General features: G+C 58.2%; 3 protein-coding genes and 1 long non-coding RNA gene across 6 annotated transcripts; 2 read left to right on the forward strand and 2 right to left on the reverse strand.

Annotated features, from left to right (window-relative positions):
- Positions 1-1,193: 1,193 nt before the first annotated feature.
- Positions 1,194-5,541, forward strand: PRAP1 (proline rich acidic protein 1). Its single transcript, XM_010998323.3, has 5 exons — positions 1,194-1,340; positions 3,680-3,746; positions 4,528-4,577; positions 5,144-5,247; positions 5,338-5,541. The coding sequence occupies exons 1-5, from the start codon at positions 1,333-1,335 to the stop codon at positions 5,505-5,507; spliced, it is 399 nt and encodes a 132-aa protein (XP_010996625.1). The 5' UTR covers positions 1,194-1,332; the 3' UTR covers positions 5,508-5,541.
- A 2,897-nt stretch (positions 5,542-8,438) lies between these two features.
- Positions 8,439-13,350, reverse strand: FUOM (fucose mutarotase). Of its 2 annotated transcripts, XM_031462095.2 has the most exons (6): positions 13,229-13,350; positions 12,448-12,516; positions 10,908-10,978; positions 10,608-10,706; positions 9,953-10,026; positions 9,397-9,665 (listed from the first exon to the last, which is right to left on the reverse strand). In XM_031462095.2, exons 1-6 carry the CDS (start codon positions 13,311-13,313, stop codon positions 9,590-9,592), a joined length of 474 nt encoding a protein of 157 aa, XP_031317955.2. In that variant the 5' UTR covers positions 13,314-13,350; the 3' UTR covers positions 9,397-9,589. The 2 variants fall into 2 exon arrangements, with proteins under 2 accessions (XP_064344655.1, XP_031317955.2); XM_064488585.1 differs by lacking the exon at positions 9,953-10,026 and having other exon boundaries at positions 8,439-9,665.
- A 265-nt stretch (positions 13,351-13,615) lies between these two features.
- Positions 13,616-14,812, forward strand: LOC116156014 (uncharacterized). The gene is made up of 2 exons (XR_010382072.1): positions 13,616-14,027; positions 14,110-14,812. It is a non-coding gene; the product is annotated as an uncharacterized LOC116156014 (long non-coding RNA).
- Positions 14,813-19,568: 4,756 nt separating this feature from the next.
- Positions 19,569-26,225, reverse strand: ECHS1 (enoyl-CoA hydratase, short chain 1). 2 transcript variants are annotated; one of them, XM_031462098.2, is made up of 8 exons: positions 26,068-26,221; positions 24,692-24,889; positions 24,126-24,253; positions 23,254-23,353; positions 21,901-22,005; positions 21,330-21,449; positions 20,710-20,777; positions 19,569-19,728 (listed from the first exon to the last, which is right to left on the reverse strand). In XM_031462098.2, the coding sequence occupies exons 1-8, from the start codon at positions 26,153-26,155 to the stop codon at positions 19,663-19,665; spliced, it is 873 nt and encodes a 290-aa protein (XP_031317958.1). In that variant the 5' UTR covers positions 26,156-26,221; the 3' UTR covers positions 19,569-19,662. The 2 variants fall into 2 exon arrangements, with proteins under 2 accessions (XP_031317958.1, XP_064344660.1); XM_064488590.1 differs by lacking the exons at positions 19,569-19,728; positions 20,710-20,777; positions 21,330-21,449; positions 21,901-22,005 and adding an exon at positions 22,082-22,506 and having other exon boundaries at positions 26,068-26,225.
- Positions 26,226-26,243: the final 18 nt, after the last annotated feature.

The raw sequence follows: 26,243 nt of genomic DNA on the forward strand, positions 1-26,243 counted from the left end.
GAACTGGGATTAGTCACAGCTTTGTGACACATCTGTAACATTTCCGTGACATTTCTTAATCTAGTTTCAGGAGTCCGCCAGGTGGTCTGTGGCTCCGGGGTCTGTTGGCTCACCCTGCCCTGGGGGGAGAGCCTGGGTTTTAATGATGATGTCTACACCAGCAATTCTAGTGCCTTAACTGTGTTATCAACAGCCGTGTTCTTAGTCATCTGACTCTGGGTGACTAGTGTTCAGTCAGCACAGGATTGAGGTCAGAGGGGACAAGAAAGGGAATAAAGTTTTGGGTGCAGAGGTTAAAGTCAGTAAGGCAACTCAGTTCTAGGGGGACTCAGCTTCATTAGTACGAATGATTCCCATTATGCAGATTGCTGGGGGCAGGGCTAGGTTTGTAAGAATTGCTGGTGTCACCACGTTGCTGTTTGTGGAAGAGATGTTGGTAGCCTGCGGGCTAGAGTTACGGTTTGTCCGTGAGCACGTTCGTCTTTTGAATTTTCTAAGCAAAACAATACAGATGATGCGAGGCCACGAGCAATTATTAGGGCGGTAGCCCGTCCACTGCTTCAAGGTGCCTGGATGAGAACAGGTCCGATGACAAGGCCTCGTGGCTAACGGAGGAGCGTGTAATGAGTGACTTTGAGTCTGTTCAGTGCAAGCAGGGTGAGCTGTTATGATTACTCCTCACAAGGATGATTTGAGTGCTGGACGTGCTACGTGGCGTGTTGGGGGTTTAGGACTACGTGCCGTGCTGTGCCCCGAAGCCGCCCAGCCCATCGGGAGTGGTGTGGCTGGTCTCTCTGTGCCTCCCACGTCCTGGGTTTCACCCTTGGGGGCGGATTTTCACTAGAAAAGCTATTATGCATGCTAACCATATGGAAATGTTGGATCAAGAGTCAGACATTGCTTGCGTTCAGTACTAGATTATCAGAACTTTCAGTGAACCGGCATAGTTTGGAGGAGTCCTGGTGCAGAGCTCCACCCCATGGGCAGGGCGGGCTGGCAGGTCTTCCTGGAGCAGTCAGCCCCCTGGGGGCCCGATGCCCCCAAGGGACAAAGCCCAGGGCCTGCAGCATCAGGACACCTGTGGGCGGGGTGGAGGCGGTGCAGATTCCAGGGTGGCAGGTAGGTAGGTGGGGTCGGGCTGGGTGGACCTGGGAGATACAGGTTCCACTGCCTGGACTTCTGTCCAGACACGCCCACATGGGGGCCATAAAACCTCCAGAAGCTGGGTGGGGAGGAGCGAGGCCTGGCATCTGGATCCCTGGGTCACTGGCTACCCGGGTCTGAGCTACAGGTCCCCCAGAGCACCCTCTACGCTGAGAACAGGACCCTGAAATGAAGAGGTAATGCCCAGCACCTGTGAGCCCATGTCCCCACCCAGACCCTGCACCTCTGTTGCTCAGTCACTTGGTTCAGGGACCAGCCCCTGGGCACCTGTGTCCCCAGCCCGGCCTGGATCCAGGGGCAGGGGCGAGGGCTCTCTGTCTGCAAACCAGTGTTTGGCTGTGGCTGCCCAGAGCGCCAGCTCCTCCCGGGTGTTTGGGGCTTTGGGGCAGACCTCCCCTCCCGAGTCTCCCAGAGTAACTGTTGCCCATCTGTCTGCGTCTGGGCTCCAGCTCCAAAGGCAGCCCCTGTGGCCCCTCTGAGAGAGTACACTTGCCCCTTGGGGGTCCCTTGACCCAGTGGAGAATCACCCACTGGAGCAGGAGGTGCGGAGCACAAGGCTGGAAGGAGGCAGGTCTGACTGGGGGGTAGTCAAGACCAAGGGGCTGGAGGCTGGCAGGGGCTGGGGGAGGGGCAGGCAGAGCCCAAAGGGACATCACCCTGGGAGCTGGAGGCTCAGGGAGCATGGGGGCTCCTGCTGGACCCTGAAGTCAGAGGCCGTCCTCCCTCAGGGGTCTCCCCTCTCCTCCCCTCCCCTCTTGTAGGGTGTCCCTCCCCTGGGCCGGAGCTCTCTCTGGCCCTCCTGTCCTGGGGATTCTCCTAGGGACTCCATCTTGTTCAAGAGGCCATGCGGCCTTTATAGAGAGGTGGGCAGTCTTGGTGTTCAGAGCTGTCTGCCTGGAGAGGGGCCTTCAGGGGGCCCACAGCCAGGCTGCCCCGTGCTCACCACTGCCACCCCTGCTCCCCGGTCCAGCAGCCTTCTGTCCTGCAAAGTGGCTTCCTGATGTGGCTGAGCAGTGTGGAGCTGGGTGTGAAGTCCAGACACGTAGGCCCAGGCCCCCATTTCAATCCTCACCAAGTAGCAGAACCGGCCTCTGTCCGGGGGTCGGTACCCAGGGGAGGCAGGGCAGTTGAACTAGACCAGGCCAGTGCCCTGCAGTCCAGGGCATGCTCCCACCCTTTGGCCCCTCAGTGTGCATGGGAACCCTCACCCCAATGTGCTGAGTCACCCGGAGAAGGAGCGAAGGTCTTTGTAGGGCTGGAATCTGGGGCCAGCGGGACGTCATGTAGGAAGCCTTGGCTGGCCATCCCTGCTGACCCTGCGTTCCCCGGCCCTCCCCAGCCCTGGCCCAGCCCACTGCACACGCGGACTGCTGAAGATACCCAGGGCATATGAAGCGTTCTGAGTTTATTTAAGCAAAAATCTACTCGAAAATCTACTCGAATCTGGTAGCATCCATCCAGCAGGAGCTTTCATTACAAAGTGAGACTTACAGGCAGAGGGAGCAGGAACAAGGAGGGGATGTGAAGCAGAGCCTCTGGGTGACTGCAAGGTCACTTCCCTCAGGAGGTGGCGGGGTCTCTGGCCACCCACCTCACCAGTGTTGACCCAGCGATTCCGGACTGACTGGTTTAAGAGTCTGCTACTGGGAGAGCCCAGACTGTAATTCAGTCTCAGTTGGGTGATATGGGGCTTAGCATAAGTAACTCCACCTGGGGCCTGTTGTGTTGGTTTTTAACGACTTGAAAGTCACACATGCTCATGGACACACATGCACCAGGCACGTGCCCCACAGTGTCTCCTGTCCGTCCTCTGCTCTCCCGACACTGCCGTCTTGGGTAAGGCCTCCTCACTGCTGAGTCCCCAACACCTTCCGCCCTGTGCACATCTCTGGACATCTACCTTCGGCCGCTGCTCCTCAGACCCCTGCTCAGGCTGGGTCCTTGACCTCCTCTCCCTGTGGGCGCTCCCGGCCTCCCCCATGTCCAGGCAGAGACTTTGCCTTTCCCGCCTCCTGGGCTTCCTGCCCAGGTACTGGACCTGCTGTCTGTCCACGGCTCTGGGACTTGCCTCTGAGGAGCCACAGGGCAAGACTGCAGGGGTGCTGAGGGCTTAGAGCGCCCTAACAGCTGAGCCCCGAGCCCGAGCCCCACCAGCGCCTGAACGTGGGGCGCTGGGGGCCGCACTGACCCAGGCCAGGCCCTGGAGCTGGAGGTGGGGCTCAAATCATCAGGTCCAAGCGGGTGGCCCATGCCTGCAGGGTGGAGTCTGCCCCTAGTGAGGGATGCAGGGCAGCTGGCAGGAGAGTGGCCTCTGGTCCTGGGGGTTGGGGGCTGGGAGTAGGTGGGGGTCTGTCAAGGTCCCACCTCTCAATGCCTGAGTGTCCTGGTCTGTGACAAGGGGGACAGTAAACTACCCGTGGACCTGGCCAGGACCTGGCCCCAGGAGTCCTGTCTGGAGATGGAAGGGCTGGAGCAGCCCCTCGCCCACCTCTCACTCTCCTCTCTGGTCCTCCAGACTCCTCCTGGTCATTGGCCTGGTGGCTGTGTTGCCGTGGGAGGCAGGCTCAGTCTTGATACCCCAGGTAAGTGTGGGTTCCTCCCCAGCCTCCCCTCTGCTCCCCCATTAGCCAGCAGGCAGGTGGAGAAGGGCACCTGGCCGGCCCTGGACCTGAAGACTGCAGGCCCTGTGTACTGGGTGGTACTGTGGGCACTGGGGGGACACAGGATGACTCAGAGCAGCCCCTCTTCGGGGTCTGATGGACAAGCCTCCATGACCCTAGGTGACCAGGTGGGGGAGGGGGCCTCCATGTCCCCAGGTGACCAGGTTGGGGGGGGGCCTCCATGACCCCAGGTGACCAGGTTGGGGAGGGGGCCTGCTGACACTTGCCTGTGCTGTGAAGCCCAGGGCACCTCCATAGGCAAGGCTGCTCAGCTGCGCTGGGTGTCAATAACTGTCTGGGGCCAGGACTGTGCTGGGGCTGTCACCTCCTCGCCCTGGCTCAAGGCCACTCAGCCCTGCTCACCTGGGAGCGACCAGTTGAAGAGGGAGACACAGGAGGACCCATAGTTGCTGGGAAGCACTCACTCCACTGGGTCCCTTGTTTCATTTGCTTTCTTGTCCCTGCTGGCCCCTCCTCCTCAGGCCACCAGTCAGGCACAGGTGGTGCGGGTGTGACCCGTCTGCTTTCCTCAAGTCTTCCCAGAAACCACAGGGCCCCCAGCCAGTCCCCAGAGGGCCCAGGAGGGGCAGGCAGGGGTGGAATGGAGTCGGCAAGTGTGATCCAGGGGGCTTTGGAGCTGTTCTCTGACCTTAGACGCTTTGAGGACTGTGCTGAGCCTACATCTGTGGCCTCTCTCTCTCAGGTCCTTCTCAAGACCAAAGGCAAAGTCGGCATGGAGCAGGACACAAAGGAGTGAGTGCCCCCAGCAGCCCCTCCTGAACTCCTCTGCTGCACCCTCTTTGGGGCCTCCCTGAGCTGGGGGCCTTGGTGGATGGAGGAGAGGTCCTGTCCAGCAGATTTGGGGAGGGGTGATGCGAGAGTCTCTGGGTCTGTCAACAACCAAGCAGATCACAGAGCCTGGGGACTCCAGGCTGCAGTCCCTGCCAGGGCTCCCGCTCAAGGCCAAGGCAGAGACAGAGAAGCCTCTGAACTGTGCCCTATTCCTGCACCCATGTGAGGACAGCCTGACCAGGCCTGGGGCCTGCTGACATCTGGACAGGACAGAACCTCGGACAAGCCCCAGGGGTCTTCATGGCCCAGAGCAACCCCGTCCCCATGGATCCCCCCAGGCAACACAGCCTTGGTCTTGGGCCAGGATGTCTTCCCATGCCCCTCACCCTCGGGGATTTCCTGGGCTCTGCACATGAGGGGTATGGTGGGGGCACCTGGCCCGAGGGTCTGGGTTGGGAGTGGCAGCGTGCTGGCCCTGGGGCCTCCTGCTGTGCACGTGGACCTGACCCAGGGGCTTTTGTTCACAGGGCCTGGGGTGTCCGAGCAATGGAGCCTCTGGAGAAGGACAACCAGCTCATGGGGCTGCTTGTGGCACCAAAAGTCGCAGCCGCCCCCTGGGAGGGGGAGCAAGGTCAGGGCGGGGGAGCCCTCCAGGGGTCGACTTGGATGATGAGGCCTTGAGAGGGAAGCTGAGGCCACACCTCTATCTGTCTGTTCGTAGGTGCCAAGGACATCCTGGGCCCTGAACCCGACCATGACAGCCTGTATCACAGCTGGCTGGAGGAGCCCCAGGAGGAGGCGGGGGTCAGGGCTCTGGTGCTGCCATCTCACCAGGTGCTCGAAGGGCCAGAGGAGGACCGAGACCACATCTACCATCCCAGGGAGTCCTAACCCCTTCCTAGCTGGAAAAAATAAAACTTGCAAAGAGGTGGAGGCCACATGTGTCTTCAAGATCAGTGATTGTGAGCCCCGGCCTGTTGTCTGGGAGAAGGGGGGCCATGGGTTTGCCCCCCAGTTCGAGAGCCCCCAGGAGCACAAGGCTGAGCCCTGCTGCCCACGCCCAGAGCCCATGCTCTTGGGAGGGGGCTGGGGTGTGGCAAAGGCCAGTGGTCAGGGTGGAATTACCCTGGGCTCCATCAGACAGGTCCTGAGAATGGAAAGGTCTTGGGAGGAGGGAGCCCAGTCTGACTCCTCAGATGGACAGGTGGACAGGTGCTCAGGTGCACAGGTGAATGAGAGTGGACTTGGGTCCAGACTTTCTGTCCTCATTTTCTGGGCAGTTGCTGGCACTGGCTGAGGTGCCCAGCTCTGGCCTGGCCTGGCTCAGCAGGTCTGAAGTCACAGCTGCAGGTATGGGGTCACTGGAATTACTCCACACATAGTGTTTGTGCCGGGGTGCATGCAATTCAGATGGGGTTTCTGGGTAGCATTCGGCCCCTGCATCGAGAGGGAAGCATTTGGTGCCTGAGCCCTCCCCATGGCCCAGACAGAGTCGGCTCTGTGGCCAAGACAGAAAGCCACACCTCACTGCTCCGGAGACTGTGGGTCTGTCCAGATGACCCCATGTGCCCTGGAGCTCCTGTTGCCCAGCAAGTCCCAAGCCCCCAGAACTCAAACATGCCTCCCAGCACCCACAACGCAGAAGCTCTGCCAGCCCCGTGCTACCCATGAGGAGCCTGAGACCCTGCCCCGACACAGGCAGAGCAGGTCCCAGCCTTGCCGCCATGCGCCTCACCACCATGCACCTTGCCTGCTAAGTCGGGGGCCCCTGCTCCCACCCAGACCCGAGGAGCAGTATCTGCGAGTCCCCAGAGTTGCACCCAGGTCTCAGGCTGCCCTGAACTCAGCATGCGTGAGGCTCATGGCTTCTCTAGGTCACTCCTCTGTCTGGTTAGGGGGCCACCCCTGAGTGATTTGGGTACAGGTATTCGGGGACCAGATCCCAGTGAGCTCGGACCCAAGGTCGTTGGTGGCCACGGCCCTGGGGAGCCCATGGTGGTGTTTGTGGCCAAGTCTCCTTCCAGCCCTCCCCCGAGGACACTTCCTCCACCCAGGGCACAGCTGGAGAGGCAGAGTGAGCTGGGGACCTGGACGTGTGCTTCAGTGCATGCAAGCCTCAGGAGCAGGAGACATTGGCAGAGGCGACAGACCACGGGTCTGTCACCAACGATAGGTGTGGCTCCTTCTAGCCTTTCTTGGAATCAGGAGTGGAGGAGAGGGGAGGGGAGGCCCCCTGGCTGGCTAGTCCCCCGCAAGCCCCTTCCCCTAGCTCTCCCAGGTGCACTCCCACCCCTCACCCCACCTACAGAGGCAAACAGACCCATTGAGCTTGCGTCACCTCTCTCTGTCCCGGTGTCATTAGGCAGCACTGCTTATGCAGAGTGATTGCTGGTGGGTGGGAAGTCAGTCCTCCCGCCTGGGAGCCACAGCCTTGGCTCCCCGAGGCAGCAGCCCTGGCGGGAACTTGGACGCTGCACCTGCAGAGCGGTGGCCAGAGACACTGGCTCTGGGGGCCGTGGGCTCTTAGTGAGGCGGTACCCACTGACCCTCACCCCAAACACCTGAGCTGGCTGCGACCCACTGCACCCCGTGGGACATCCTTCCTGAGTAGATGGCCAGCAAGGGTGCTCTATGCTCTTCTCCCAAGTCTGAGCATTTGGTTGAGCCCAAGATGCTTCTTGTGGCCCCGGCGCTCCCTGACAAGAGCTTGGACTGAGTGAAAAAGACTGCGACACGATTTATAATCAGAAATATGCATCTGGTCTTCGTCCTTGATCCTGGCACAAAGCTCCCAAAACCCTGATGAGCATGATAAAAGTGTCCTTTGCTGTAGGAATGAAGGGACCCTGGGACGGTCCCTAAGAATGGGGGCCAACTGCCAGGGAACCTCCCAGGACCAGAGGGTTGGAACTGCAGCCCCACCCCCAGACCTCGGGAAGGGGAGAGGACCACTCACCAACGGCCAAAGATTTCACCAACGGCCAAAGATTTCACCAACCACGCCTCTGTAATGAAACCTCTATAAAAATCCAAAGGTCTGAGCCTGGAGCGCTTCTGGGCTGGTGAACCGAGGAGATTCGGGGAGAGTGGCACCTGGAGAGGTGGGGGACCCGTCCCCACATCTCTTCCACCTGGCTGTCCCGGAGTCACATCCAAAGATAGCAGTGATCTCGTGAGTGAATGTTCCTCTGAGTTCTGTGAGCAGCTGTAGGAAATCAGTCCAGCCCAGGGAGGGGTCGTGGGAGCCCCCGATCTACAGCCAGTTGGTCAGAAGCCCAGGTGACAACTTGGACTTGGGACTGGCATCTGGAGGAGGGGCGGTGCTGGGGGCAGTCCTGCGAGACTGAGCCGTGAACCTGAGGGATCTGACGCATCCTCAGGCAGGTGGTGTCAGAACCTGGCTGAGCTGCAGGACACCCAGCAGGGCTGCCTGGTGATGGGGTGGGAGCCCCCATGACATTGATCCTGGTAACCAAAATCATTAAAGGCCCTGGTGCCAAAATGGGCAAGAGATTGAACATTCATGTCAGCAAAGAAAGTAGCTAGAAGGCACGTCCACCCATGAGGAAATGCTCAACGGCCTTGATCAGCAGGGAAACAAATGAAAACTGGAGGCGACACCACCACAGTCCTGTCAGAGCAGCTCTCAGGAGCCCAGCACACGGGACGAGGAGCTAGGACGGCAGGCCTGGGGCTGGCGCGTAAACTAGCTCAGCTGCTTTGGAAACGGTTTGGGAGCTTCTCAGGAAGTTACACACACATCTGCCCTCCAACCCAGCCTGGACCCTGAGGTGTGAGCCCAGAGAAACAGACTTGTGCACGCACGTTCACAGGAAGTTTACTTGCAGTCAAAAAGAACTGGAAACAACCCCGCACCACGCACCAGTGCGCGGCTGCAACACGGTGGAGTCCTGCCCAGCCGCAGAAGCGTCCTCGACGCACACAACACGCACGCATCCCACCGAGGCACCCCGAGGGAGAAGCCAGACAAAAGGGTGCGCTGCAGTCCATTCGGGAAGTTCTGCAAAGTGCAGGCTGATGTGCCATGAGGAGGCAGACCAGTGGGCGCGGGGCAGGAGGCGGCCTGCTGATGGAGGTGCTGGTTCTCCCCACCCCGTGAGACTCAGTTCAAGAACCTGCAGCCTCTCAGGCCTCCTTTAGGAAGGCCCTTTGCCTGAGCCCCGGGCATCCTCCTGTCCTTTACCCACCCCCCCACCCCCGTCCACAGAACTGCTCAGGCTTGTGCGTATTCAGTAGGCGCTCAACCACTAGAGCGAGGGAACACAGGCCTGGGCGCCCCAGGTAGCTCAAGCCTGTGCTTCAGCTCCAGGGTTCCCAGACCAGCCCCGTCACCTGCCCTCCTCCTCTGGGGATGCAGGAACAGCCCATGTCCCCTCTTCAAGGGCCACCTTAGTGTCTGCAGCCCTGGGGGCTGATGCAGAAGTCCCTGCCCCCTCAGGGTGGCCTAGGCAGCTGAAGTACCCATCTCCAGGCCCCCTGCAGTGTGCTGCATCACCACTGCCCCCATCCAGGCCTCCAGTCCCCCAGTCCCCTTCCCAGGTCCTCTGTGGGGTCTCCCCACATGAGGGTATCTACATGTGTGAGCTCTGGTCCCAAACCCAGGGACTTGCCAAGTCAGGTGGCCCAAACCTATAGGGAGGAGGGAGGCAATACTTCCCACCTGAGGGCTCATCGTGGGCAGGGAAGGGTCTGCTCTCTGGGGACCCAATAGCCTCCACTGTGCTCGGCACCAGACAGGCTGTTGTGAGTAAGGACAGAGTTGTTTAAATCTCTGGATTGAACGTTGGCCAGTCACTACAATTTCCATCAGTTTCACAAATTGGGATCATTTGAGCACCGGACCCAGAGCCCCTGACCGGACAGGGCAAGGCCGTTCATCTTGCTGCTGGACGTGCCTGCCAGTGGCACTGTTGGGCTCAGGGGTCCAGATTCCTCTCTGGGCAGGGGCGTCTTCAACAGGCCTGGAACAGGGCGTCGGGGGCTAGCACCCCCTTCTTGAGGATGAGGTTTCCGTAAAGGGCCGTCTCCCTGCGTAAGGAGCTGAGCTGAGCGCTAGCTGGGACAGAGAGAGCTGGGTGCCCATACCCCTGCTCTACCAGCCACCCCACCCACTCTTATCACCCACTGGGCAGGGCCAGGCACACCCCTTGGGATGTCCCAATCCCTGTGGGACATCTTGTCTCAGCCAGGGCAGGGGCTGAGACGAGGGTGGGGGGGAGCTCTTGAGTGGGAAGGGGTCGGGCCCCATGCTTGACCCAGATCCAGCTGGACCCAGTAGAACCCAGTGGACTCAGTAGGATCCAACCAGAACTCACCCAGTTGCCACAATAGCAAAAGCCTTTTTGGCTCGCTCATAGAACTCAAACCTCTCTATCTTCGCCAGGGGGCTCTGGAAGGCAAAGGGTGGCATGGTTGAGGGACCCAGGCCCCATTGGACAAGGGGGCTTCTGACCTGCAAGGACTAGGTGGGCAGGAACACAGTGGGCTGTGGTGGGTGAGGCGTTTGCCATGTTTGGTGGCTGCCTGCCTGGGGCCCTTAATCATCTGAGGAGCTCTGGGTTGTGGGGGAGGGCTGCTGTCCAGGACGGGAGCCCCAGGTCCTCTCTCAGGAATATCCTGCTCAAGACCTGCCAGTGGGTGGTCCCTGGATGACAAGCCCAGCCCCGTGCAGGGCTGGGGGTGACCTGCAGCACTGGGCGAGGCCTCTGACCACATATGGGGACCAGGGGTTACTCCACTTCCCCCTGTCCCCACTGGGACAGGCTGGGGTGGGTGAGGGCCCCCAGGCAGAGACAGGTAGGTCAGGATCCTGGAAGGGAGGAAGGAGGCTGGGGGCAGGGGCGGCCGTCCCCAGGGCAGGAGCTTGCACAACCATGGTGTGGGGGTTGGGGCACCTGTCTTTCACTTCTCCTGGGCTCCAAGGAGTCACAGAGTCCCCGACCCCTTTCCCAATGGGGGCCTCAGACTCACCGCACAGCCGGCCCCTAAGAGGATGGACTGATAGCTCCTCCACACGGGGGTCTGCAGGCCCCTCTCCCTGTCGCTGGGCACCAGCTCCATGACCACAGCCTGAAGATGGAGGGGGTCAGCTTTGCAGCCCACCCACCCCTGCTCTGGGTGCCTCCAGGACCCCCTTGTTGGGTGACAGTTCAGGGCTCTGCTGATCAGGGCCTTCAGGGACACATGTCCTCCCCACCATCCAAGGCAAGTGGGCCCCCTGAGCTCTGGCAAAGGGTAAACTGAGACCCAGGGCCGCAATGCAGGCCTCACCGGTTTCTCCACGTAGGTGTCCAGTGGTAGCAGTTTCAGCATGGCTTCCAGGAGCTGAGGGATGCCCAGGCCTGAAGGCAGAGTGTTGGCCTCAGACTCCGGCCCTCTCCCTCGGGCCACCAACAGTGCCACCTGCCCACCTGCCTGTCTACTCCTTCCACACTGGATCTCACTAACTCGGACAGCAAGGATAAACTTGCGCCCAGGACAGATGAGGAGCTCAGGCATCTGCGGCCTGCCCGGTGACACTTATCGAGGTCATGCTGGTGTCATTGTCCCGGCCCTGCCCACCCCACTCCACTCTGTGCCACACAGGTTGTTGTTGGTGATCCCAAACACCCATCTGCCAGGAGAGGCACCTGGGCCTCCTCCTTGACCCTAGAAGGCCTTGGAGATGACCTCCCTGTGATGAGGACAGTGGGGCCTGGAAAGAGGCCCCTTTGCCCAAGGCTGCCTCCAAACCTGTCCCACTTGGCTCCAAGGTCCCCCGCTCTCCCAAAAGTTGGTTTCTGATTGCTAAACTAATGCATGCTTCTTGTATAAAATTGGGAAACACAGATCTGATCAAAAGAAAGAATTGGCTGTAATCTTAACCCCATAAAGGAAATCTTGCTGCCATCTGCTGCTTTTCCCCTGCGTATCTACAAGGTGAGACTTTCCTGTCTATTCGATGTGAATCCTAACCACTTGTTTTGCGGGGTGTGTGTCACCTCCGGGGGCTGCACCATGATTTACTGAGACACCCCTTCTCTTTCAGCATCCTGGCCTTTCCACTGGCCCACCTTGTCCCACCCTCATAGGCAGGACAGCACTCGGGTCTCCTGGCCCAGGGTGTAAACTCAGGCACAGCTGGCTCAGCTCCCTGAGCAGGGGTGGAAGCCAAGGCCCGTGGGTCAGGACCGCTCTGTCTGGGGGGTTGGGTTTACCCCACACTTTACATCTCTGTGCCTTTAGTGGCCTGAACCTTGCAGGGAGAGTTGTGTTCCTGACTCACAGCTTTGCTGGGGGTTGAGGGGAGCATCCAAGTCTTGCCTGAGCCCAGTCCCAGCCCATACCCTCTACCACCCACAGTACCACTAACTGCTCCTACCATCACCTCCCAGACCTGGCTCCAGGCCCCTCCCAGCCTCACCTCCCACTAGCTCCTGGGAGGTCAGAGGGTCTTAGAGATGGAGTGTGTGGACACCTGGAGCCTTCAGGACCAGGTCACCAGTGTGGGGGTTTCCATAGCAAAGGCTGAACATCTGACCAGGGGTGAGGTGGCAGGGGGACCACTGCTCAGCCAGCCAACAAGGTGCAGGCCTCAGTTTCCTCATTTGTAAGAAGTTACTAAGTGGTGTGCAAAATGGAGCAGGAGGCCCCAAGGCTCACTTTTGGGGACTGGAGGCTGCAGGGACGGTCTTGAGGGTCCTGGCACTGGGATTTCCTGGGTCACTAATGGGTGCTTGAGTAATTGGTGGGGGTGGGAGCAGAGCTGCAGTTCCTGGGGAGCCCAGAGCCCACCCTCCCCAACCCATCTCAGAAGAAGGGAGCAGCTCACCATCGGCACGGATCTCCTCTGGGCCACACCTGCAGATGGAGGAGGTGGGGAAGTTCACGTCTGCAAGAACTGAACAGCCAGAGGGATTAGACATCCCAGATGGGTCCGTGCAGCCCACCCTCCCACCGCGTGGGCAGGGGCACACCAACAGTCAGCGGCCAGACCCGTTAGGCCACGCCGGTTGCGCCTCCCATCCCGTTAGAGTGGAGGCGGAAGGAGAGGCAGCACCAGGTGCAGGAGGAACTGCAGGTGTAGGAGGAACTGCAGGTGTTACCAGAATGCTGCCTGGAGTCTCGCTCAGCGTCCGGCCAGCAGCCCCCGCCCAAGGCCCACAATCCCAGGAAAAGAGAAACCACTGCAAACGTCAGGGTACAGCCCAGGCGCAGGCGGTTGTGGCCCCTCGGGGCCGCGTCGGGAAGGGGTTGGAGTATGAGCCGCACAGAGGGCCTGGGGTCAGAGCGTGGACTTGGCCGCTGGGGCCCCGGACCCTCGGGCTGGGGGAGGAACTGGACTAGCCCAGACACAATCCCTCCCAGGCCGAGGGCCATCGTCCTCGTGATCGCCCAGCCCTCAGTTTCCTAAAGAAAGAGGGGACGGCCAAACCAGTGGCCTCACCCAGGACCCGGCTCTTCCTGGACGCCAGGAGTCCGTCGCCTCCTGGCCGGGACATCACGTGGGCCAGGACCCGTGCGGGGCCGGGGGAGGCGAGGGAACCGGGAGCCTCGCCCGACTTTTGCCCGATGCAGCGGTCTCCCCGAGGCCCTGCCTCTGCCGCGCTCACCGATCTCGTCTCCGTGCCCCATCCGCGCCAGGGCGTAGAGCAGCTCGGGGGACAGCAGCGCGGGGACGCCCTTCAGCACCACCATGGTCCCGGGGCCTGCGGGGGCCGGGCCGCGGGCGGGGCGGGGCGGGGCCTGGAGGGAGAGGGGCGGGGCTGGACGGACGGGCGGGGCCTGGAGGGAGGGAGGGCCGCAGGAGAGGGGCGGGGCCCGGGTGAGAAGGCGGGGCCGGAGGGAGGGGGGCCAGAATGGAGGGCGGGCTTGTAGAGGGGCGGGGGCTGGATGGAGGGAGGGAGGGCCGCGGAAGCCCCGCGAGCCGCGCGGGGAGGGTCCACCGCAGCGCCCCGAGAACGTGGGGTCACGCGGGCCTAGCCAGGGCGGGGTCGACACCCGCCCGGCTTCGCAGGTGGCATTCCTCGCATCCCTCGCCAAGTCCGAGAGCCGGACGCCAGCGTGTGTTTGTGGTCCGAGGCCCCCCAGCTTCCTCCCTGAGTGAGAGTGTTCTCCCCCGCGCCCCCATTCCGCCCCCAGGCCTCGCCCCCAACCCTCTCCCTCAGGGTCCCTGGTGCCGCGAGGTGGGGAGGAGTGGCTGGCCCCACAGGGCGGACTTACTCCTTCCACCAACACTGTTCCCTCCAGAAGGACCCCTGAGGGCCGGCGGCTGTGCTGAGAGCGCCCCAACCGTGTCTTCCAGGCGGCAGCCTGCTGAGACCCCTCAGATACCTGGCCAGTGCGCAGCACCCCCGCCCAGGACAGCAGTGCTCTGACGTCGCCTCCCGCCTTCACCTTGGGCCCCTGGAGGTTTGGAATCTGGGATGCCCGGCTCTGGGTTAATCCCCCTTCAGAGCTGGGACCGCCTACCACACTGTGCTTCTCTGTCCAGGCTGCTGCCATCTCCCACGCGCTCCTCACTGGGAGAAGTCGCCCACCACCCCAAGGGGGAGGCCACAGCCTCTCAGCCTCCGGAGCTGAATCGTGATAGTGATTCTTGGGTCTGATCATGGTTGGGGTGGATAGCAGATTGTTTTCCGTAACACTACTGGCGGCACTACTGACTTTCCCTTTCTGGCAAGCACCAGTGAGTGGACCGTCCGGGGTGGACCTTTGTAGCTGCCTCCGAAAGACTATGCGGGACACGGTGCTGCCTGGCTTCTGAGGTTCTGAGGGTGGCTCCTCCTGATTCTTGTTTCAGAACACTTGCCCTGGTGTTAAAATCAAACACAACCAGAAAAAATTCCCTGAGCAGACAAAACCAGCCATATAAGCAAAGCTTAATTTAGCTTATTTTGCAGCACAAGAAGGTCAACTTGACCTGACACAGTTCTTGCTTATGCCTCTGAAAATCGTAAGCAAAACTTACATAGTTCCCTAAAACTGATGTGAAGTGACCACTAACCAATTCCCTTTCATTTAAGAAAATTCCGATATTATAACCAATCATAATAAAGGACACATAGTCACTGTGCTCACACTGTGTAAGCTGCTTCATAACATCCTCTGAGCCTCATTCCCTGTTTTGGTTTGAGTGGTGTGGGTTGGCAAACTGTCTTTCTGGTGTGTGCACATAAACTTATACTAATTTCTAATGTGTTGGTCTTACTTCTGTTTTTTTTTTTTTTTTTTTTTTGAACTTTTGACACCAGGCACCCAGACACAGCACTGACGGGAAACTCAGGGGATGTGGAGACCCCCCGTGGGCATTCAGCCTAGGGCCCCAGCTGCCACAGCATCAGCCACCAGACCAGTGAGCAATGAGTCAGGGGTTCCAGCTGAGGCACCAGACATCATGGAGCAGAGACAAACTGACCCACAGTGGCCTGTCTGGATTCCTGATCCATACAGACTGTGAGAAAGGATAATGATGATCACAGCCACTAAGTTCAGGGATGATTTTTTACACAGCAATAGCTGACTAATGCAGGTAGCTCCTGTGCCCTGCCAAGATGCCACCAAAAGCCCTGATGACACTGCCCTTGGCCTTCAACCCTGTGTCTGCTCTCTGCCTGTCCCACTGTCTACACTCAGGCTGGAAGGAAGACCTCAGTGCAGCTGCCCATTCCTGCACTGGCCTGGTCATACCCCTACTTAAGAACCCAGCACCAAACCTCACTGCCCAGACCGCAGACAGGCTTTTGCTCAGTCCAGCTGGCTCTTAGCCCTCCATGCCCTGGCCCCTCAGGCCTCACCTTACAGGGCTGCCCTGCTCGTCTGCCCAGCCAACTGAATACTCACTGCTGCCTACCTGGCAGGAAACAGCCCAACCCAGAGCCCTGCCAGGCCAGCACATGCCTGGCTCTCTCCCCTGGGAGCCTTCCTCTTCCACCTTGTTTCCAGATGGACAGTCAGCCCTTCAGGGACATGGCTGGAGGCCTGGCAGCTCCTCGGTTTCTGTACGTGAAAGAGACCACAGCAGAAAACCAGCCAACAGACACCCCACATCCATGGCTTGGCCCTGGGAAGCTTAGCTGCTGGAGGAGGCTGCCCAGGGAGATGGTCAGCAGGGCCTGCACTTGGGCCGCCCAGAGCGGCCAGCTCTGCCCAGAATGAGGGTCGTGTGTGAGCAGTTCTACTCCAAAATCCGAGGGGACAGACTTATAGTTAACATTCCCTGAAGCTTATCTTTTTGGTAGGAATATAGGAGGGAAAAGCCAATTTTATATAGACAGATGAGAAGGAAAGTTTTCAGCTTCAAAAACGAATCAAAACCCCAAAACAACATGGGGCCAGAGGTCAGTTAACTCAAGAGGGAGCGGAAGCCTGTGCAGTCTGGCTGGGGTGTAGCCCCCATGCTGCCACTCACTGCAAAGTGCACTGTCACACGTGTGCAGTCCTGGCCTCCCCAAGCCCTGGGCCCAGCCTGCAGCCTGAAGAGGAGCTCTTCCCCAGGCTGGGCCAGGGGTGGGACTCCTGCCCCTGCCTTGCTCTGGAATCCACGTGACCCTGTGGGGGTCCTAGCCCAGACTGAGACCTGCTGTCTTGGCCAGGAGCGTTCTTTTCCGATAGATAACAAAACCAGTGCTGAGACTAGAACAGCACAGGCTTTATTCAATGGCCAGTGAAGGGAGGAGCAGGGATCTAGTCTGCCAATCAACTTCTCCACCCAATGCGGGTGGAAAGACCAAATCTAAAGGAGAGTGGAGGTGAAAGGGAGGGAATCTGGAAGAGAGGGAGGTACACTCTTGACTTATCCAGGAATAGGGGTGTGGCTTGGACCCGGAACTGATGCAACTCTCCTTTCCAGTCCTTGTATGGGCTTTTCAGGTTGTTGTCATGGCAACTGTCAAATGTCCTGGCGCTGGTGGGTGTGCCGTTCAGCAGTTAATGAATTACAATGAGCGTATAATGAGGCTCAAGGTCGACTGGAAGGCAGATCCTCTGCCATCTTGGGCCTAGTTCGTTCTAACAGGTTGTTTTTTTCACTTCGCAGCTGCCTCCCGAGACTTAGATCAGAGCAGTTGATTTCCATTCAACGGAGGGGCAGGGGTATGATGCTGGGGCAACAGCCTTGGTAACAGTCACAGATCTTCAAGATACACACAGAGGCTTTATGTGTGGGCTCCATGTTGAGCCGTTTCTTGGCTTCTGCTGAATTGCCAGGACAGGGCACGCAGGTGAGTCTTGGACAGACTTCACAACTGGCCCTACAGACTTGGGTCCCCTTGCTCAAAATCGACTGTGAAGGCCCCTGCCCAGTGTGTGTGGAAAATTAAACCAGTGCTCGAATTTTCTCAGCTGTAAGGTCTCCTGCCTTGGATCCCCGTGCTTGCTTACCCTAGACTCAAGGGCAGATGGTGTGTCATCACCTCGTGCATCCTGGTCTGCATCTATCGCCACGAAGAATGCCCGGCCTGGCCTTCCGGGCTCCTGGCTCCCGGGAGAGCCTGATCCTCGCAGCCACTTGTCCCTGCTTCTGTAATAAGGCGTCAAACAGCCCTATTTGAAAAGACCATCACCATCATCTCAAGGGCGACTTCATCAGAACTCAGTGTCTGGGGAGGGTCCTGTCACATAACAGCACCACTGCCTCTTTCTCCAACTGACAGCATACGCAGGAGGGCAGAACAGCCTTCTGAGGGGAGACTGCAGAGCGCCCCCACCCAACCCGTACAAACAACCGGAACAAGGGCAGGTGGTCGTGGTGCTCAGGCAGCCAAAGCCTCACGGGCCACTTCAGCTCTTCCTCACATGCAGGTGGGTTTCTCCTTGGCCTTCAGCTCAGGTCCTGGGGTGGGGAGGGTACACGCTCCCAGCCCCAGCCCAGCCCAGCGCCATGACTACAATCCACACCTGCAGAAATGACCTCTGCTGGGCTTGTCGTCATGCTACCTGCCCAAACCTGGCTGTAGGACAAGGCGGAGGAAACACCTGTACCAGGTGCTCTCAGGTCTTTGCTGGACGGTGGGCTCCCTGGAGGAGGAGGGCTCCGAAGCCTGGGTCCTGACAGGCCAGGTGTACATCTTACCGTGGAGCCCTTCTTAGGCAGATCTCTGCCCTGGGTTTTGAGTGGAACCCACTGTGCTTCCGACAGGTGGGACTCTCTGCAGAGCAAGACTGATGGGGTGGGGGTGGGGGACACGTGGCAGTCAGAGGGCCTCACCCCTCACCTGGCCCGTCTGTTAATCTGTAGCTGCTTTGTGTGCGCACCAGCACCGAGGGCCAGCAGAGGCCTCATGCCGCCTGGCGCCCACTTGTACAGACGTAGTTGTGCGGGCCTCAGCTTGGAGGGTCTGAGGACATTGATGCTGGGGCCTCTGACCCAGAGCAGCCACTGCCACCTTCACCTGCCCTCCTAGGCAGTAGGACACGGGCCTTAGTCCCACGCTCCAGACCTGTATGACTCTCCCACTGGACATTTGCTGTAGAATCTGGTGTAAAATGGAAAGTTAAGTGTTCTGAGCTGGGCTGTGACTTGAGAATTAAACAGATATCCAGTGGGGGCAGAGCTGGTTTCCTGTAACTCTGGTCACTTGGTCACCCAGTGTCCTGTGAGGCCTTCCTGGGGTCTGAAGCCACCAAAGGAAACTTGGTGCATAAATTATACTCTCCCACAGCAAATGGCATGAAGGACCACACTGTGCCAGAGACTGTGGGTTCCAGGGCCTCCCCTAGTTCTGAGCCAGGTCTGGGAACGTGCACTTTAAACAAACACCCCTGGGATTCTGATGCAAGCAGTCCTAAGGTCAATCTTGGAGACTCAGCCCGCCCAGCACAGAGGAGACCAGAGAAGAGGCCCTGCTGACCAGCTGCCGGGGGCGGGCAGGCACCACAGCCCTGTTCCCACAGGTGCACCCACGGCCTCATCCTCAAGGACGTGCTCACACTGAGGTGCAAGGATTCACGTGGAGAACGTTCACCGCACTGTCGTACACGGTGGTTCTGAGTTAAGGAAATGGACACAGTCTAAACATCCAACACCATGCAAATAAGCAAATTACATGTACTTATTATAAAATATTTCAGGGCCATTGAAAGAAACACTAGCAGGAACGGTTTCAGCAATGAAAAGAAATGAAACTATTCTTGCTATAACCTGGATGGACTTTGGAAGTATTACACTAAATGCAGCGACAGAACGTAGAAAGCGGGTCACCAGGCCCGGGGGAGGGGAGCCGGGAGTTAGTGTCCAAAGGGTAGAGTTTGGGACGACGCAACAGTCTGGAGATGGATGAAGAACACTTAATGCTGCTCAAATGTACATTTAAAACGGTTAAAATGGCAAATTTTTTTTTATATTTTACCACAATAAGAAAGAATGCTAGTCTAACAAGAGACGAGGGTGCATTTGTATGACAGAAGCAGAGAGATGATGGGTGCGCTCTGCAGAAGTGTGTACACGGAATACCATTTCTGTACAAAGAAAAACCAAGTGTTTTTCTTCTTTTCTTTCTTTAATGCAGGTGCTGGGGATTGAACCCAGGACCTCGTGCCTATTAAGCACACGTTCTACCTCTGAGCTATATCCTCCCCACCCTCGAATTCATACCTGAGTATGGGTGTGGGCACAGAAAAATCTTTCGAGAACTATGAACCTATGAGCAGTGGTTGTGCTTAGAGTGGGGTGGGGTGCTTTTTTTCTGCCTGAATGTTGTTACTTATAATAACAAAGAGGCTTTAAAAAAGTGATAGAACACTCAACCTAGAGATAATTGAAAAAAAGCGTATCCTTTTGTCAAGAGCGCGACTCTTCAATGGCCCCAGCGAGGCCTTCCCTCTGAGTGGCCACATCCACTGGGCGACCGAGCGGGGGCCTTTGCAACCACCAGGCGAAGGCCACCTCCATCCGGCGGAGCGTGAGCCCGCACAGCCCCGCACAGCCAGAGAGAAGCTGTGTGTCACTGACGCTGCGTTTAAAAGAGAAGGATTTATTTGCTTCTGAAACTGACAGGCTGTATTTTTCCTCTCGAAACAGAGGTTTGTAAGCACAGGCAGCCAGTTCTCACTGGTCTTTGAAGTTGGCCTTTCTCTTCTCCACAAAAGCAGTCATCCCTTCCTTCCGGTCCTCCTGGCGGGAAAAGGAAAAAGGCAGAGGTGGACATTCACTTCCTACTGGGTCGACGTTCCAGGCTCTGCCTGCAGGTTCCTCCCTGCTCTAGCCGTCCACACTCGCAGGGTGGCGAGGTGGGGAGAGGATTCTGCGTCGGGACCACCTGGAACACTGGGAATGATCTGGATTTCCTGACCAAGTAGGGCCAGCCTGGGAATGGGTATTTTATATTAAGACACTCCCACCCTTGCCCTGCCTTGGTGACGGTCACTCAGGAACCACTCACTAACCTACGTGTGACATAAACTCTTACCTACAGAGAACCTCAGATGCAAGTACTTGGGTCATTCACCAAATTATCACCTGGATCTAGTCATGATTTGTGTAAGGGAGTGTCCTGGGGGTCCAGAAGCAGGACAGGAGAATCTGAACCCTACGTCTGCCTCCTTTCTGCCGTGTGCACATGTGCACACAGACACATGTGCGCGCACACACGTGCGTGCACACACACACCTGTACTTCCTCAAGAGCCAAACCCATCCTAATCTTTTTATAAACACCTAGATAAGACTTTCTGATAAGAAATGAATTTTAATGATTATTAAAAGAACATTTTAAGTTACTACCAGATATCCTAGAAAATAATGCTCTAAAGCTTCAGATTATAGTATAATAATACATTTAAGCCCCATCGCAAGTAATTGGAACAATCTAGGAAAATGACGGGTAAATGGACTGCATTTTAATTCAAGGGCGCCATTCCTGAGATCTTTTGTAACAGGAAATAACCCTGTAAAGTTTCTGTACTTCTTAACTTCCACACACTGGACTTATTTACAAAGATCAGTGCTCACTGATAGAACACATCTGATCCAGCTACGGGGAAGCTAACGGTTCTGACCAAAGAGAAACAGTATTTAGAGATAAAATCTACAAGGAAACTCGAGGAACTTCTCTGTGGGACCACCTGTGCTTCTCCACTTGAATGAGTTTACTCACAGTAGCAAAAGTTGAATAGAAGAGTTTCTTCTCCAACTTAATTCCCTCTGTTAATGTCATTTCAAAAGCTGAAAAGGAAAACCCTTAAGTTAGGAGCTGGGATGGTAGATGTGAGAATGTAGAACTTTTTGTGGTGATAGGAAACATCCCCCGGGGACCAATGTGGACTCTGATTTCACTGTGATTTAAACACAGCCTCCCTTCTCAAATGCGCCGCCCCAGCCAGAGGCCCCATGAAACAGAAATGGGCAGGCCGAGCTGCTGGCTGAGAGGAGTCTCTCCAACCCAAGTCCCCGAGTTTCTCAGGAGCCGGACTTGGCTTCCTCAGGGGCTGCCAGCCCTTTCTGTGCTTCCCCTGCCTGCCAGCACCCTCCCAGCCGTCTGTCCCCCAAGGTTGGTCCTGCTACCAAGGGGGGCTCAGACCATTTCAACAGGATTTGGGAACAAGCAACTAGAAACTAGAACTCCACAGAAAGCCGCCACTGGAATACTGAGACTCCTAACGGTTTTTGTTCAGAACAGGTTGAGGTGTGTAACTCAGACCCCGACACATTAAGCTGCACGACTCCTCCCGCGCAGTCCTGGTGGCCTTCACCCTCTCCTCCTGGTGGAACACCTACCTGCGTTCACTGACTCTTTGGCCATTGCTGTCACAATTTTAGAGTTGCTGGCAATTTTTTCTGCACACTGGATGGCTTCTTCGACCAGTGTCTCAACAGGAAAAATTTTGCTCACAAGACCTGAAACACAAAAAGGTAAGCATGTGGAAACAGCTGGTTCTATCTCTCTAAGTCACAGTGCAGGCCCCCGGATACTGACAAGGCTGCAGAGACACAGGAGAGTCACACCGTCCCGAGGTGGGGCCAGCGCCCTTGGCTGCTGTGGTCACCAGGCTCACTGTCACAGGTCACTGAGGAGTGCGGAGACAGCATGACTGCAGGGGGCCTCGGAGACCCCCCATTGCTCATGTTGGCTTTGGGAAGTGGGATGGCTTTATTTTCATTCGTCAACCAGTATGTGTGTCTCAGTTCCTCCTTTGTACACAGTATCACAGTACCTCAGAGGCAGTGTGTCTCCTGGGCACCCAGGACACGTGAAAGCTCTGTGCTGACCGCCCATGGGAGCCTGGACCTGGCCCCCCCCTCCCTCAGCAACCCGAGGGCAGTTCACCAGGGCAGCCCTGGCCTGTACCTGCTTGCTTGGCATCCTGAGCTGAGATCCGGTCACCAGTGAGGACCATCTCCATGGCCAGTGACTTTCCGACGGCACGGGTCAGCCTCTGGGTGCCCCCTGCACCTGTAGGGACAGAGGGCTGCTAGTCACAGCTAGCTCTGCGGCCAGCCCAAGCCAAGATGCCACAGACATGTTGTCCTCAAGTTCCGAGGGGCTAAAATGGGCTCCGTTGTGGGTGGGAGGGTGGGCAGTACCAAGGCGTCCAGCAGGTGGGGCAGCTAGAGGCAGCGAGAAACTTCAGGGGAAGCTCCTTTCCATACTTAGGCACCCACATCAGTGCAGAGTCAGACTTTGGACAGATGCATGGAACTCGCAGCTCAGGGCCCCTGACCCAATCCAACCCAGGGGACAGCTGGGGCCTCTGATCACAGCCTGCTCCGCTCGAGGTCCAGACAAGGTTGGGGCTCCTGCCTCTTGGGCCCTCTGAACACGCTCCCCTCCCAGACCCTGGGTGCCCAACCAGCATGGACCTTTGCCTCCACAGGCCCCGCTCACCCTCCCACTCACCCAGGTCCTCCAGGTGGGAAGAGAGTGGTCTTCCCAGTCCCCCACCCCACGGTGAACCTGGAGAAAGCCAAGCGGACCAGAGGAGGAAACATCACAGGCCAGCAGACTCGGGCACCGCCCCCATGCGGTGAAGCCCTCGAGCACAGGGACGGGAAGAGCCTGGCGGTCAGGGAGGTCATACAGGGCTTCCCTCAGCCTCTCCTGACCCCACAGCCACTCCCTGCCCCCACAGCCACTCCCTGCCCAGCCTGGCCAGCTCGGGAGATGACCTCGGCTCCAGGCTCTACACAGGGCAGGGACCCATGGAGACTGGAGACGGGCGCCCTCATCAGGTAGACCAAGGGACAGAGGCATCACTGTTGTCCCCTGCTCCTGTCAGCCTCCCCATGGGGGATCGAGTCCCTGCTCTGAACTTGGGTGAAGCTGTGGCACTTGCCCTGGCCACAGTTACCATGTCCTCCTCTCCGAGCTGCCGATCTGCAAGCCTCCGCTGTGGACGTGGCTCATGAGCAACAATCGGTGTGGCGACAGGCCACTGGGCGGCCAGCCTTTCCTGATGGCATCTGATGGGGCTCTGGCTGGCACAGCTCCGAGGCTCCCAGGCCACACTGAGCTGCGGTGCCCACCCAGGCCCGGTGTGCAGGCTGGCAGAGGGAGCAGCGTGAGGACAGACAGCCATCTCCTGTCCCACGCGACAGCCCCACGTGCTTGTCTGTCATTGGAGCAGCCCGTGTGCCCCTGAGACACGGCAGATTCTGGACATTTCCTTGAAGAGTTTATGCTGGAGTTATCATCACTCCTTACCTGGGATGGTTCCAATTAGGATTTCTGGCTGCCCAAACTGGGCTTTCTCTCCAGCATAAATGATGTCACACATCATAGCAAGTTCACAGCCACCTCCAAGCTGCAAAACAACATGAGGCACCACCAGGGGAACCCGGCCAAAAGTCACTCTACTTGCTTACTTACAATTTCTACTAAAACGAGACAGTAAAGGTTAGTGCAGAGGTACAAAGTCAGTTAACTGTTCCCGTAAACCATCTACACGTGGTCAATTCTGGCGAACTCTTTCTGTAAGGGGCCAGACAGCAACTACTATTGGCTTTGTGGGTCCTACAGTGTCTGTGGTGGCCAGTCCTCTCTGCTGTGGGGAAACCGATGGGCCTCTGTGTTACAAGAACCTTGCCCACTGACCCCAAGGGAGCTGCATTAAGTAACCGTTAGGTGAAACGTCCGCCTCCCTTCTCTGCAGGCCACACGAGGCCCCAGCACCTCTGAGCAGGCCATGTGCCTCGGAGACCCCGATGCAACAAAGAGGGGCCGCAGAGCTTCCAATGGTAGGGAGAGAGGTTAGCTGACAGGGCAGCACAGGTTGGAAAGTCATCAAAACTAGGCAAAAAGCCAACACATGTATCCTTAACCTTGCAAGGGGGAGTAACAGGGCCACACCATGGACCAGGGGCTGGACTAGCAAAGAAACCCGAGCGCCAACAGCCGACACCTGCAAGGCAGATGCTGAAACACCTCCTCCCTCTACTCTTCAGCATCACTCAGCAGGAAAGGCCTGCGAGCCTGGGAACAAGACTTGGGCCCCCTCAAGATAAACATCGGTTCTGCACACAGTACAATTCTGCCAGGCATTCCGGGTGCAGGAGGAGCCGTGGGCTGACACTCACGGCGTAGCCATTGACAGCGGCTATGATGGGCTTCTTGACCCGGGTGAGTCGGTCCCAGTGGCTCAAGAACGCGCCAGAGTAACAGTCCTGGAATGTGTGGTTCTGCATTTCCTTGATGTCAGCTCCAGCTGGTGTGGAAACGAGGCCCCAGTTACCAGAGCAGAGACCCCCACGACCGCTGCAGCCCCTCCATCAGAAGGTAGACACTGAGTGTCCCCATGGGTAGGTGCTGGGGGCAGTGGGGAATGGCCACGTGGACACATAGCTGGGCAGTGGGACAGAGCTGACGGGGGTGACGCAGAGGCACGTGGACAGGAAACAGACCAGAGGGGGACCTGGAGAAGGTTGGGCTCTCTCACTAGTTGCTTGCACACACAAGATCTGACTGCCTTGGAACAGACTGAACATTCAGCATCAGAGTGGCCCCTCCAAGCAGTTTGGGGTTCGTTTCCACCTTACATTTAAGTAAACCCCCAAGTTGCATGACCTCTTTTACACATTCAGAGGAGTAGGCCTACCTACCATGCCACGTGCCCTGGGCACACCTGGGCGACCTGCCACCTCACCTGCAAACGCCTTCTCCCCGCCCGTGAGGACAATGGCCCCCACAGCGGGGTCCTCCTCGAAGTCCTGCAGCGCCTGGTTGAGCTCCACTATCAGGCCATTGCAGAGCGCGTTGAGCACTTTGGGGCGGTTCAGCTGGATCAGCCCCACGTTGCTATTCTTCCCCTTCTTTGCTGTGACGATGTACTCGAAGCCTGCACCTGGGGAGAGGGGAAAAAGGATTTCCATTTCTGGAGGCATCACACAGTGGGCAGAGTGACCCCGACAGGACCCCGGAGGGCCCCTGCCCAGTCCTGGGTGGCTGCAGTGTGCAGCATGGGTGGCTGTGGATGTTTCCTTAAGTTAAAAAAAAACAGCAATGAGCAGCAGCCTTCTCCTCCTGAACGTCCTATAGGTGCTGCCCAGAACGTGCACTACAGACGGTCTGTGACACTGCAGAAACAAGCGATGAGGACATTCCTGCTTTCGGGTGCCAACTAGGTGAAAGGGATTCAGTAGCAAACAACAGTGTTCCAGCCCTGCTGGGTGCACAGCCTGGTGGAAGACGTGCACAGCCAAAGGGCAATGGTCACAGCCTGGAGGGGCAGCGGGCTCAGATCTGGGGGCAAGCAGTGACCTGGAGAGGAAGGAGGTTAACCTGAGAAGACCAGATGTGTCTGCACATTGAGGTGGTTCCTTTCTTGAAGGGGGAAATTGGGATTACAGTACCTATCCCGTGGGCTTGTTGTGGGGACGGTACCTGAAACCGGACATGTAAAGTGTTTACCCGCAGCAGCATGCCTGCCACATACAAGAGCAGGAAGTGACTGCTGCCGACCAGGAGGCAGCAGGGGTGGTCCAAGAAAACTTAGGTAAAACAAACTCATCTTGGTAGTTGGGTACGGGGACACTCAGGTGAAGGAAGAGGCCGCAGGGATTCCTCCCCAACCCAGGGAAGTGGCCTAGAGTTCCTGGGAGACACTGGGGTGGGGGTGCTCAGGAGAGTGGAAGAGGGGCGCCTGGTTGGCTGGGGAAGGCAGAATCTGAAGGTCCACCCGGTGGGCGTGGGTGCGCAGGCCTGGACGGAAGGCACTGCAGGACAGAACCTGTTTGACCCCTTCCAGTTCCAGTAGTGCTAACTTCACGTTCTTCTAAAGTTAGAGAAATTTCACAACCAACCACCAAACGCATAAATGGCCAGAGGTCTCAGCACTCAGTCCCGAGTCCCCGGAGTTGAGATGCCAGCGACGCTAGGGCTCAGCGAGCTCAGGGAGCAGGTGCTGGGAGTGGGGGCCAAACTGGACAGGGTCCCGTGCAGGGACGGGGCCGGGTCCCGGGTGAAGCCCGGGGGCCGCAGGTGCGGCGCGGAGCCGGGCCCGCCCCCCAGCCCCGCACTCACCCGAGGAGAAGGAGCGCGGCGCAGGGCACCCAGGCCAGGGGCGCAGCGGGGCGCGCACGCGGGGCAGCAAGGTGCGCAGGGCGGCCATGATACTCCCGGGACAACTGGCCAGTCGGCCCTCCTACCCCGCTGAGCCGGCCACCGGCCGCGCCAGTCAGCGCCCTCCACGCCCACGG

This window comes from Camelus dromedarius, chromosome 8, assembly GCF_036321535.1.
Source record: "Camelus dromedarius isolate mCamDro1 chromosome 8, mCamDro1.pat, whole genome shotgun sequence".
NCBI classification, from domain to species: Eukaryota; Metazoa; Chordata; class Mammalia; order Artiodactyla; family Camelidae; genus Camelus; species Camelus dromedarius.

Excerpts from the sequence above, each read along its gene's own strand:
- PRAP1 (XM_010998323.3), top strand. Across the intron at positions 3,747-4,527 it reads GCTCAGTCTTGATACCCCAG|GTCCTTCTCAAGACCAAAGG; the intron begins GTAAGTGTGGGT and ends TCTCTCTCTCAG. Across the intron at positions 5,248-5,337 it reads CCCCTGGGAGGGGGAGCAAG|GTGCCAAGGACATCCTGGGC; the intron begins GTCAGGGCGGGG and ends GTCTGTTCGTAG.
- FUOM (XM_064488585.1), bottom strand. The coding sequence starts at position 13,313 with ATGGTGGTGCTGAAGGGCGTCCCCGCGCTGCTGTCCCCCGAGCTGCTC. Across the intron at positions 12,517-13,228 it reads GGGGCACGGAGACGAGATCG|TTCTTGCAGACGTGAACTTC; the intron begins GTGAGCGCGGCA and ends CTGGCTGTTCAG. Across the intron at positions 10,979-12,447 it reads AGAGGAGATCCGTGCCGATG|GCCTGGGCATCCCTCAGCTC; the intron begins GTGAGCTGCTCC and ends CTCTGCCTTCAG.
- ECHS1 (XM_064488590.1), bottom strand. The coding sequence starts at position 26,155 with ATGGCCGCCCTGCGCACCTTGCTGCCCCGCGTGCGCGCCCCGCTGCGC. Across the intron at positions 24,890-26,067 it reads GCCGCGCTCCTTCTCCTCGG|GTGCAGGCTTCGAGTACATC; the intron begins GTGAGTGCGGGG and ends CCCTCTCCCCAG. Across the intron at positions 24,254-24,691 it reads CGGGGAGAAGGCGTTTGCAG|CTGGAGCTGACATCAAGGAA; the intron begins GTGAGGTGGCAG and ends TTTCCACACCAG.